The 12,794-nt window shown below is 33.0% G+C and overlaps 2 protein-coding genes across 2 annotated transcripts; both read right to left on the reverse strand.

Annotated features, from left to right (window-relative positions):
* Positions 1-3,688: 3,688 nt before the first annotated feature.
* On the reverse strand, positions 3,689-4,926 carry LOC107791096 (uncharacterized). The gene is made up of 2 exons (XM_075247717.1): positions 4,729-4,926; positions 3,689-4,348 (listed from the first exon to the last, which is right to left on the reverse strand). Exons 1-2 carry the CDS (start codon positions 4,924-4,926, stop codon positions 3,689-3,691), a joined length of 858 nt encoding a protein of 285 aa, XP_075103818.1.
* Positions 4,927-4,990: 64 nt separating this feature from the next.
* On the reverse strand, positions 4,991-6,695 carry LOC142178376 (uncharacterized). The gene is made up of 4 exons (XM_075247718.1): positions 6,533-6,695; positions 5,790-6,395; positions 5,386-5,745; positions 4,991-5,280 (listed from the first exon to the last, which is right to left on the reverse strand). Exons 1-4 carry the CDS (start codon positions 6,693-6,695, stop codon positions 4,991-4,993), a joined length of 1,419 nt encoding a protein of 472 aa, XP_075103819.1.
* Between the last annotated feature and the right edge of the window lie 6,099 nt (positions 6,696-12,794).

The raw sequence follows: 12,794 nt of genomic DNA on the forward strand, positions 1-12,794 counted from the left end.
ATTTACATGTCCAATAATAATGAGGACTTATAAACATTTTTTCGGATAGCATTGTTGGCACCTTGCACTGCCTGTAACACTGTCTGTAGCACTGTCTTTTCGGCGCAAGGCACTGTCTATAGCACTGATGACAGTACCCTGGACAATGCCTTGCACTGTCTATGTCTATGGCACTGTTGTTACTGTGCAAGGCACTGTATGTGGCACAGACTTTTCGTTGCCTTGCATGCCTTCTTTTATTGCTCCATTTTGTAGCTCTGAGGTACCATTTCATGCAACTTTTCTCCAATTCATGTCCAAGCATTGCTACACATGAAATAAGCTCTATTAAGCGCAATCGTCGCACAAATTATCATCCAAACAAAAATCAAGTAGGGTAAATAATGTCAAAATATATGGAATTATCTCACGACATCAACAACTTGCATAGATGCAGGTCAATTCAACTATTCTCTATATATTACTCTCAATTTATATGACGTACTTTGATTTGACATGATATTTAAGAGTAAAAGATAGAGACTTTTGAAACTCATGATCTTAAACATGTCATAATATTTGTATGGTTAGTACACATTTACTGTTTGTGGATTTAATCATTCCATAATATTTGTGTGGCTATAGTTTAAGTTGTATATATTGACGGTATAATATATATATATATATATATATATATATATATATATATATATATATATATATATATATATATATATATATATATATATATATATATGACCAAAAAAATTATAAATATAATTACAAAGTAAATTCATGATAAAGCCTTGCTTGATAATCTGATAAAAATAATAACTGACTTGCACTATCACATTTTAAACCACACTCATAGTGTAAAGAATATTTGCATTATCAGTATATATAGTTAAATTAAATTCTTACAAAATATGCCACGCTCTGTCGCTCTCCCTAGATATTGAATATATTTGCTGCTTATACGGCCACCAACATCATAAAGAAAAAACAGCAAATATGACTTAAAAGCAACAAATAAATGTAAAGCGTTGTTAATATCGTTTGATTACATTAAGCAGTTAATAATCACGCTGAAAATATTATACGTAGGGGCCAGTAGCCATAATGAAGGATGATTAAATGACCAATCATTAAAGGCCAAACCATCATTTTTCCATCTTGTTATTACAAATCTTTAAACGTGACATATGTGCTGTTCACCGTTAATAATTTCCATGATTTTGATTTGCATTTTATTGTGATTGTCTAAATCAGGATTGTGACTTCACATTTTATTATGATAGTCTAAATCATGAAAAATAAAGACATCATTGGAGACCATATACTATAAATGCCGAAATGGTATCCAGTAAAAATAAGAAAGAGAAATGTTTTTTTTTTTTTTGGATCTCTTACAAAACATATGCACAATTTTCAAATACAATTGGAGAACATAATGTGTTTTGTTTGATTCACAATAATACTAAAAAATATCTAGAAATAAATTAGTGGGGTGGGGGAGAAAGCAAATATTTTGCTAATGTTGTGTTAGCAAAGAAAAATGATTCCAATTTTCTTTCGTTAAGAATTTAACGCATGTATTAAGGCGTGAAATTCAAGAAAATTAGCTGACAAGTTTGGGAGAAGGGAGGATAAGTGAAGTAATGTGAGAATTTTTAAAAGGTAATTAAAAGTTTGGTCGGATTTTAAGATGGAAATTTGACCATAATTTGCCCTCTCTCCCGACCATATGTTTTATCCAGCAGACAAACAGAACACCTTTTGCTAATCCAAAACAAAATGTACAAACAGTAAATCATAGAGTAGACTCTCTACAATTTTTTATTTTTTTTTTAATTTGGTCAAAACCATTATCATTCTTTTTAGCAAACTCACCTTATTCTAATGCTTTAATTTTTTCGTCTCAAATTAACAGTAACTTTAACTCAAAACAATTATCCTAAAATAATTGTCACTTTAGAAACTCAAGACTAACTTTATTGGAGTAGTTATTTTCACCTTTATCCTTAATATTAAGAAGAATACACAATATTTAAGAGGAAAAAATTAATCTACTTTTATTAAATAGGGGTAGTTTAGTAAATGATATTTTTTATTTATTATTTTCTTATTAAGTACGGGAAAAACTAAAACAACAGTTAAAAAGAGATGGATGGAGTAAATGATAAGTATATACGTTCAACTTTCCAAATGTTTTTCATGCTTGAGGAGTAAATTGCGTGTGAATATTTTTCTTAAATCATCACGCTTACTTACTTACTGTCGGATAATGTAGTAACTTTTCGAGGGGTAGAAAGTACAATAACCATAACTCATGTATGTGGTCCAAAACAGTTTGGGCAAAATTTGGGTTGGGTTTTAATGAAGAAACGAGAAAATGTGGGGGGGTTATAAAGAATTGGGATGGTGGTCCACACAAAGCATGGAGTTGGCTGATTGATTTTTTGAAGAAGGGTTCTTTACTACTCTTGCAGAAGTATCTTTAGAGTATAGGTCAGGTTTGTCATGCTTTTGGGATCCTTGCAATTATTGAACTCATGCACACTTTAATGATAAGAATGACAAGCTCCCATTTAAATAACATATACTCCATCCGTTTCAATTTACATGAACATGTTTGATTTGTCATAAAATTTAAGGAAAAAATAAAATTTTTTAAAATTTGTGGTCCTAAATAAGTAAAAAAAGGTCTAGAATATTTGTGTGGTTATAAAAGCTTTTCATTAAGGGATGAATTGGAAGTGTAAGCTAAATTATTTCTAAATTTAAAAAAGGGTCATTATTTTTGGAACGGACCAACAAGAAAATAAGTTCACATAAACCGGAACGGATGGAGTATATATGTATGAGTTTGAGTTGTATGCACCAATAATATTAAAAATATTTATATAATTAGATGACTTATCGTAACTATAAATTAAAAAATAATAATAATTTGAAATCAATTAATAAAGATGATAACTAACCTTACTAATAGTTAAAATCCATCAATAATTTGAAAATTCTTTATATTATCTAAATCTTTTTTTTTGGTAATTAACTTTCTTTTGTATTAATCACCAAAGATGGAACTGTACAAATCCATAGTCAAGCTAACTCAGCTGACTATCTCAAAGTGTAAAAACAAACATAGCATACCTATTTACATATAGCACTAATGTATCTATTATGTTCCTATAGAAGATTGTTGTATATAACTCTTAACTCGAGTAGCTACTCTAACGTTGCAAATATATGCTATCTCTCTTGCAAGAACATCACTACTTCAATACTTTTGCTCAAATGTACGTGTGTTTCTTTCAATCTATATTGCATATGAGGTCTCAGCATATATCATTCTGAATATGCTAGCCTTATTGGACTTCCCTTTCCCTTGCTTGATGATCCACTGGAGGTGTTGGTCCCAGCAAGTGATGATCATTGGTACACTTTGAATCCACTTCATGACTTCCTTCCACAATTCTATAGCATATGGACATTACACAAAGAGGTGCTCCCTTGATTCAACCTGACCTTGACACATAACACCATGAGGGGTGACATTTAAGCCCCAGTTGAATAGCCTATCTTTAGTAGGTAGTCTTCCATGGAGTAACAACCACATAGTGAAGACTACCTTTGGTCTTGCAGAATTTTGAAAGACTAGACATTTCCAGCTCACTCTTGGTAATTCTCCTAACAGTTGTAGGTATATTTATCTGATAATGCTTTTGTTGTGATCACTTAAGTTCTGTGCCTGCAACATGGTAACTCTTGATCCAATTATTCTTCTCACCATCCAACTTGCTTGATATGGGATTGGCATATGCTGTAGCTGCTGCTGTTTGATGTAGTAAGCATTGATCCACCTTATCCATAATTTTTCTTGTTTGTGAGCTAAGTCCCAGCATATTTTAGCAATTGCTGCTTTGTTCCACAGAAGAAGGTTTATGAGATTATGTCCACCAGCTGACTTAGGGGTACATATCTTTTCCCATGCTACTAATGCCTTCCTGGTTATTGTGTTAGTTCCAGACCAGATGTAGCTTCTGCAGAGTGCCTCTATCATTTTCAATACCTTAGCAGGCAAGATGAACAATTGAGCCCAGTAAGCTTGAATGCCAAAAATAACAGATTGAACCAACTGCACACGACCACCATAATATAGCTTTTTAGCAGTCCATGAAGAGATCTTGGCTGTAATCTTTTCAATCAAAGTCTGCCATTGTATGAGAGCTATTTTCTTTATAGATAGAGGAATGCCTAGGTATTTGAAGGGCAGTGATCCTTGTTCAAATCCCAGGTGAGCCAAAATCTGCTCCTTCACATCTTGTTTCACCCTACCAAAATACACTGAACTTTTACCCAAATTAGCCTACAAACCTGATGCTTCAGAGAAGTGAGAGAAGCATTTGTATAATGTAACCACTGGGGATAGATTACCTTTGGAAAACAACAAGAGATCATCAGCAAAACTCATATGAGTTATGTCCAATTTCCTACACCTGGGTGATACTAGAATGTAGGCTCCTTCTTAAGCTCATGCAAGGATCTGCTCAAGTACTCCATCACTATTGCAAACAGAGAGATAAGATCTCCTTATCGAAGGCCCTTGGCAGCATTGAAAGGTTATGTGGTTTCTCCATTCACAAGGATAGTATAGTTGACTGTCTTGATGCATTCCATTATCCATTTGATAAACATGTCAGGGAAACCAATCTCCTCCATCACCTGTTATAAGAAGATCCATTCTACTGAGTCATAAGCTTTTTGGAAATCAATCTTTATCATACACCTAGGTGATATCTGAGCCCTAGTATAGGATTTAACTAGTTCATGAGCTAGGATGATATTGTCAGCAAACTTTCTACCAGGAATGAAACCTGCTTGAGCTTTACCGATGATGAATGACATGACTTTCTGCAATCTAGAAGCCAAGATCTTAGAGATCATCTTGTATAGGATTTAATAGCAGGCTATTGGTCTATATTCTTTGACTGTGGTAGGCTTAGTCACTTTAGGAACTAATGTAACAATAGTGCAATTTTGTTTCCTTATAGATATTTCCAGTTGAGAAGAATTCCTTTATAGCATCTGTGATCTGATTGTTGATAATGTCCCATGCTCTTTTGAAGAAAACTGCATTAAAACCATCAATACCTGGAGCTTTATCATCACCAATTGCTTTAATACTTTCAACAATATCTTGGTTAGTTACCTCTGTGCAGAGATAAACTCTTTGCTGATGAGACAGTGTAGGACCATTCTTCATGTATGATCTGTTGATAGCAGGCAAAGAATTGGCAGCTGATCACATTAGTCTTTTATAGAAATCCACAATCTCTCTTTTGATGACTTCAGGGTCAGTCAACTTGTCTCCTAGTAGAGTTGTGATTTCTGTAATCTGCTTACTTTGAGTTCTATCCTTCATTACTGCTGTGAAGTACTTAGAATTGGAATCTTTAAGTTGTATCCATCTTGCTCTAGCTTTCTGTTGCAGGACACTCTCTTCAATTAAGGACCACTTCTCAAGATTGAGTAGTGTTTTCTTCTCCATATCTAATAAATCATCATTGCAATTCAGTGAAATCTGCTCTTGGATAACCCTCAAATCTATTCTAGCCTTCTCAATTTTTTGAGTGATGCCCCTGAATTTCCTAGAGTTTAAAGCTTTCAAAGCAAGTTTCAGGTCTTTCAATCTTGTCCAAACTGATTTCAAAGTACCCTGTGTACTATGAGAATTCCACATGCTAGCCACTATTTGAGAAAAATCTTCATATGTTGCCATATGTTAAAAAATCTAAAAGGCACTCTACCAGTCCATATTGAAGATGACAGTGTTAATAGCATAAAAGCATGGTCTGAAATTTGAGGCAAATCATAATTTGTTTCCACATGACCCCAAGACATCATCCATTCATAACTGCCAAAAACTCTGTCCAATCTACTGCTGACTCTATCTACTCCGGGCTGCTTATTAGACCATGTATAATAGTCACCCTTCCAAGGTAGTTCTGTCAGTGTTGTATGTTGGAGGCAGGCAGCAAAGTCTTGAATTTCTGAGTAGCATACTGGATTACAAGATAGTCTATCACTGGGGTATAGTACTGCATTGAAATCTTCAGCTATTAACCATGGTATTTCTATACTCAGTGATAGTAGTTGTAACTTATCCCAGAGAGCTCTTCTTTGTTCCAGCCCATTGTATCCATACACTACAGTGAGTAAACAATCTATATCACATCTTCTACTTTTTACCAGACAGTGAATCATTTGAGCATCATCTTTAATACCAGTAATAATGAAGTGACTAGTATCCAATAGTAACCAAATCCTTCCATTCCTAGTATCCTTATAGTTTGTCAGTATACTCCATCCAGGAACAATAGCTTTTGAGATCCTTTGAGCATTCCCTTCCTTCACTTTAGTTTTTACAAGACCTATTAGCTTGATTCTATTTCCCCTAATATACTCTCTAACCTCCTTCTATTTATACCTTTTATTTATACCCCTTATCTTCCAGAACAACCAATTCATCATTGTTGAATAATAGTTCCACCTCTATCCCCAGGTGGAATGTGCTCCTCATGTCTACTTGTTGATACAACTTCAAACCTATTCCTCGCTGGGATGGGAGTCAAAGGTGGGAAGTTGATGAGATTAAGCTCAGGGCTTTGCACTGCTTTACCTTTGTCATCCTGCCCCTCAGCTACAGGTACCATGTTGTGGTGATTATTAATCTCCTTAGGATCACCTTAGGATCAGGTGCCTTTATTGTTCCTCTTTGATCTACAACTTTCACTTTGTTGCCAATTTGCTGTTGATCCTCAGATGAGATTACATTCTGAGGACCAGGTGCATTATGTATAGGTCCTTTGGTTCTCCATTCCTGTATGACCACCTTGTTACTCCTTATTTATTTTTTTAGTCTGGATGGGCTGTTGCATCATAGGTCGTGGCTGGTTGGAACACTTGTGTCCCACAACCAAGCATTTGTCATAATAAGTAGGTTTCCAGTCATAGGTAACAACTTGCAGAAACTTCTTTCCAGTAGGATCCATAGCCATAATTTCAATTGGCAATTTTGTTGTAACATTAACTTCAATAAGCATTCGAGCAAAGGATACTCGAGTCTGCTTAGTAGTGCACTCATCAGCAAATACAGTGGTCCCAATTACACTAGCAATTCTGCTGAGAGAGCCAACTCCCAAACATGACATAGGCAACTTAGGAAATTTGACCCACAATGGTATGACAGTGGGAAATTCTTCCGTGAAATCAAAGTCGGGAGTCCATGGTTTTAGGATGATAGGCTTATTAGCAATTGAGTAAGGACCAACACATAGTATTTCTCGAGCATCTGCAATAGTTTGAAATCACATGCGACCAGTGCAAATTGATGTACCGTTTCATCGCATTATACCCTGGTCCATCCCCTAAGATATAAGCAATCAACGCACACCTCAATTTGTTTTCTTTCTCTTCTACCTCTGATTTTTCTAATTGAACCATAGGCTGGCCATCAACAATTTATGGTGGAATATAGGATCGTGACATACCATTAGTAGCAAATCGATTCTTCTGGAACAAAGTTGTCCATGGAGCTTTAGGTGCAGCTTTATTTACTATCACTACCTCTTCTACTACTGATTTCTCTGACGAGCCTAGAGTGTTTACTTGATTTTGAGCTGGATTTACCAGTTTTACTGTTTCATTAACTGGTACTGTTGAAGAGGCTGCTAAATGACCAATTGTCATTGGATAAGTTAGATCTAGTCTCTTAGAAATGTCAGGATGAGTCGAAGTAGAACCAATTCACATGCAACACCTCCATTTGCTGGATCTGCAATTGGAACTGATGGAGGTGGGGTTGCTTTCTCCATCGGTGGTTGATTTTCAGTTACCATCGAGCTTACAAGAGTAGTTAACAGATGTTTTCTAGGTCGACCACGCCCTATGCCTCTCCCTTTCGCCATGGCTAACACAAGCGGTGTACATTAACTAACGTGCGCCGAGAGCATGAGGAAGGAGAGAATCTAAAAGGGTGGTGCTTGCATTTATGTTTATATTATCTACATCCTAAATGTGTAGATACTGATGGAATTATTGGAAAGGAATTAGTGAGGGTATAAAATCATAAATATATATTACATGGAAAAGCTACCCCCATTGCCCCTTTCTCCTACCAATAAAAAAAAAAGGGAATTTGAAAATAAAAAATCTTACGGTCTCTTAAATGGTTAAACACAACATCTTGATAACGATAAGGGTTGAGGATTAATACATAATTGTCTCTAGTATTGGTTTGGGCAAAGCCTTGTGCCTATTGCTTAGATGTTATTTACCCGAAAAATCAGATAGAGTTAAATTTGTACGTAGTTCTAAGGGTATGTGGTATAGCTTGATACAAATCGTAAAGAGAATAGAAATATCCAATCTTGACTATAAGAACAAAAGAAAAAAATTGTTGAAAAGAGAAAATAAATGGGCCATATAAGATGAAGTAAGAGAGCTCAAAGGATTGATCTTTCAATATAAGGAATAATCTTTTGTTCCAATATCTGAATATTGCCTCACGGAAACAACAATCATCCCTTTTTTAGTGGAGAGATCCTACTTTAGATATAATAAAAAATAAATAGTGGGGAACCCATGAGGAACTAACTTTTTCCTAATTCCTATGAGGATTCTCTCTCCTAGTGTGGTTGCAACGGCTCTTGTCTGTGAGCTCGATATTGACCCGAGCTCGATTCTGACTCGGAGTCTGGTATTGATTCAGGGTCGGTGTCGGTCGGTCTATGCATCTTAGGCTCGATCATTTCGCCTCGCTCCGTAGTTCGATTTGGATACGAGCTCGATAATGATACCGAGCTTGTCATTGATTGGTCCTAGAACTCGAAACTTGATGACCTGGTTTCGGACCTCGACCTGGTATTACGAAGCTGCCTTTCGATCAAAGTATTATCATACCGACCAGTCCGTAGGACGGACTAATCAGTTTTGACCGTATACAGATGTATACGTCGAGTCGAACTAACTCACTGAGTTGAATTTAGTTTAAATTCGATATAAAATTATTGAGTTAAAGATAATTATAGCTCGAACTGAGTTAACTCAATAAAAGTTCAGTATTGCATATAATGAACTTCATTGCAAGTGTTGATGTAAAGTTATAAGTATATACGTCTTCATTTGAACATAATAGGTTTGGCTTAAATTCGAAATATATGTTAAAAATTTACTATTAAGTATATAATTGATTCCGTAACCAGTAAATCAAATAAATCATGATAGAATCCTAAAATTGAACCCATAAAATTTAAATATTACATCAGTTTTTATTATATTGTTAGATTAGAAACAATTCGGCCAAACTTATAAGGTAGCTGAATATATATATATATAGCTCAAGAATCAGAATTTTTCGGCCGGAATTTAAGAAAAAGTGCAATAGTTAGCTCATAAAAGTTATAAATGATTTTCACGAGAGGCCTTTTGCCCCCTACAAGAGGGCAAAAACTAGGGAGGCGCCTTCATCCCATATCGCTATGTCTTATTAATTCTATCAAATCAATTGCTACTTCATTAGCTTAAAGAAAAGAATAAACAAAAGAGAGGATAGATAAGGACCTAGGGGCAAAAAGGGTTATATTTTTAATATGTATGTAATGCTAACAAGTAGTGTTACATATTAAAAACTTCATACCTAATATTTTAGGTATAAATAGCAATTTAGAATTAATCATTATCTAAGATCATATATCAAGTTTGTAATTTTATCTTGAAATTTAGGCTGACTGAATGGAAAAAAGTTCAGTTTAGGGTTTAAAACCTTAATGCTGACTGAATGGAAAAAGTTCATTTTAGGGTTTAAAACCCTAATGCTGACTAAAGGAAAGAGTTCAGTTTAGGGTTTAAAACTCTAATGCTGACTAAAGGGAAAAAGTTCAGCTTAGGGTTTATATTATAACATAACATAATAATCGATTCCGAAAAGAATCAATTTTTATAACAAATGACTATTATATAAAAATATTATTATAAAGATGTCTGATTGTATTAGGATAAAAGAAAAAAACAGAACAAGCTCATGAAAAAATAGAGGAGTTATGAGGCAAGAAAAGAAAAAAATAAGAGGTACTATGTAATTTGAGAAAATACTCAAATATAGCAAATAAAATGTATTATGATTGATTAATCATATTATTTTCTTAGTTTTACATTTGAATGAGATGTCTAGAGGACAAAAAAGGGGAAGAAGATACAATAATGAGAGATACTCATGATTAGTGAAATCTTTTCCTTAATGATTTTCAATGTGGTAAATCAACACCAAATAAATGAAAAGGAAAAATAAAAATAAAAATAAAAATAAAAATAGGAAAAATGATAAACGAGTATGTCACGTGAGTGACACATGCAATAATTGGGTAAGGAAAAATTTACACCGAAGAATGGGCAAGATGAATGATGACCAACAAATACTAGGCAAATTCATTGGCTCAAGGGTAGAAATAATTATTTGCTGAAATTAAGATGTGAAAAATAATAGAGAGTTGTGATGGGGACAGCTGCACCCATCCATAGCAGACAAATTCCTAAGTAGCAATCATTTGTACACTACATCTTTACTTTCTTGCCACCCAACATTATCTAATGCCCTCTAGTACTAAGCAACCTATCAAACAAAAAAGAATTATTATTATTTTAGTTTTTGATTATTATACCAATTCACAAAAAAGGGATTTGACTCCCTTCCATTTCTCATTCTCTCAATTTCTCCAAATTCATATTTAGATTTGTGACCCTTGTCCTCTTTAAATATTAATGGTCCAAATTTATTTAACTATCAAATAGTCTTAATCATGGTTAACATGCCTTTATTTTAGGGAAAAAAAATACTCTCTAACTTTAGTATGAAATCTTCATCTCCAAAAATAATATTAAAACAAAGATACACAGACTAAATGAAGATAATATGTAACTTATTTGCCTACTTGGCAGATATTTTAACCACACACAAAAACAAAATTGAATAAATTGATGCAATATATATCTAAAATTTGACATTATCGCCTCTATTTGTTTTTGTTTTTGTTGAGAAACATTCTTAAATGTTGTACGTCATTGGATCAAAAAATGCATAAGGTAACTGAGTCCATTACTTAAATGATGGTCACTTAACTATTCAAAATTATCTTGTAAAGTGATTTTTTATTTTATTTTTTTGTAACAAAAAAATTACTTAATTATGCTTATACCACTCAGAAGTCACTCAACCTGATTTCTTAAATTTTTGATTGTCAAATGCTAACTTTCACCTCTAAATTATCAATTTTTATCTTTTTTTTTTAATACATTTTTAATCAATATTATGGATTTACCTATTGAATAAATAAATTTTGTTTAAAGATAAAAAATTAGTTCCTAGCATATATAATATCGGAATGATAATATAATTGAGCATAATTTTCAAGAATATATAATGCATATTATAAAAATATATTTTTTAAATAATTATTTTCTATAGTACGTGTATGGAATATATATTTTAAAATTTTTATTTTCTTTCATTCTCATTTTTGTAAATAATTGTTTGAGATTTTGTTGTTAATATCAAAATTTTTATTACGACCAAATTGTTCTAATTAACTTTCTACTATGCTTAATATTTTGTTATTCCAACATTATATATGCTTAAATACTATTTTTTTTAACTTATAAATAATATTTGTTTATTCTAAGATAAGTCCATAATATAAACTAAAAAGTGAAAATTATAATATTAAAAAGCTAAAAAAAAATATCAAAGTTGATAATTTAGAGGGTAAAATAGGTATTTGGCGATAAAAAGTTTGATAAATTTAGTTGAGTGACCTTCTAGGTACTATAGGCATAGTTAAATGACTTTTTTTTAAAATAAAAAAATTTCGCCCAATTTAGGAGGATCTATAGTATTTTCATACTTTCCCTCCAGCGTGACTCGAACCCAGGACCTAACAGTCATGGGTGGATGTGTTTTACCAATTGAGCAAATCTCACTTGTGAGTTAAGTGACTTTGCTGTTACAAACAGAAGAAAAATAACTTTGATAGATAATATCGGATAGTTGAGTGACGATCTAAGTAATGAACTCTAAGTTAATTAGTTTTTCCACCAGCAGAAACTGAACGGAAGCCATGAAGTCACCCATTTATCATAGAACAAAATGAAGTTGAAACGTATTTATCAATTGCCAAAATCAACGTTTTCGTATTTTGTTAGGCAGATACTTTAATATTTTTGGAGACAATGATTTCTTACTAAAGTTCTAGAGTATATTTCCTAAAATAATGGTAATATCAACTTTATTAACCATGATTAAGACTATTTGATAGTTAAATAAATTTGGACCATTAATATGTAAAGAGGACAAGTGTCACAAATCTAAATAGGAACTTGGGGTAATTGAGAGAATGAGAAATGGAGGGGAATCAAATCCCCAAAAAGGGTTAAAAACATTGGCTATTTGTTCCAATGTCATTAATTTTTGGATCAAGGACATGTTAGTATTTTCTTCATTTTAATTTATGTAACACTTCTTTTTAGTCTATTCCGCCAAAAAAAAAAGATTCTTTTTTATTTGAATATAATTAAATTTCAAAAGGTTTTTTACTTTGTTAAACTTCATAACAATCTGATAACCAACGTAAACTAGGTTGTTTGTGTTTAATTAAAATAGAACAACATGACTAGTGAGATTTATATAGTGAAGACCAAATAGGAATTAAGGCGTTGTTATTGGAACGTGCTACTCCATTACATAAAAAGATGATTTAACT

The sequence above is a fragment of the Nicotiana tabacum genome, chromosome 24 (assembly GCF_000715075.1).
Source record: "Nicotiana tabacum cultivar K326 chromosome 24, ASM71507v2, whole genome shotgun sequence".
NCBI lineage: Eukaryota > Viridiplantae > Streptophyta > Magnoliopsida > Solanales > Solanaceae > Nicotiana > Nicotiana tabacum.

What these genes read in the sequence shown, in the direction of transcription:
- LOC107791096 (XM_075247717.1), bottom strand. Translation starts at nt 4,926, where the DNA reads ATGATCTCTAAGATCTTGGCTTCTAGATTGCAGAAAGTCATGTCATTC. An exon ending in TCCAAAAAGCTTATGACTCA is followed by an intron (nt 4,349 to 4,728) that starts GTAGAATGGATC and finishes TCAGGTTTGTAG; the next exon opens with GCTAATTTGGGTAAAAGTTC.
- LOC142178376 (XM_075247718.1), bottom strand. Translation starts at nt 6,695, where the DNA reads ATGGTACCTGTAGCTGAGGGGCAGGATGACAAAGGTAAAGCAGTGCAA. An exon ending in CATTCCACCTGGGGATAGAG is followed by an intron (nt 6,396 to 6,532) that starts GTGGAACTATTA and finishes TAAAAACTAAAG; the next exon opens with TGAAGGAAGGGAATGCTCAA. An exon ending in AATGAAGGATAGAACTCAAA is followed by an intron (nt 5,281 to 5,385) that starts GTAAGCAGATTA and finishes TAATGTGATCAG; the next exon opens with CTGCCAATTCTTTGCCTGCT.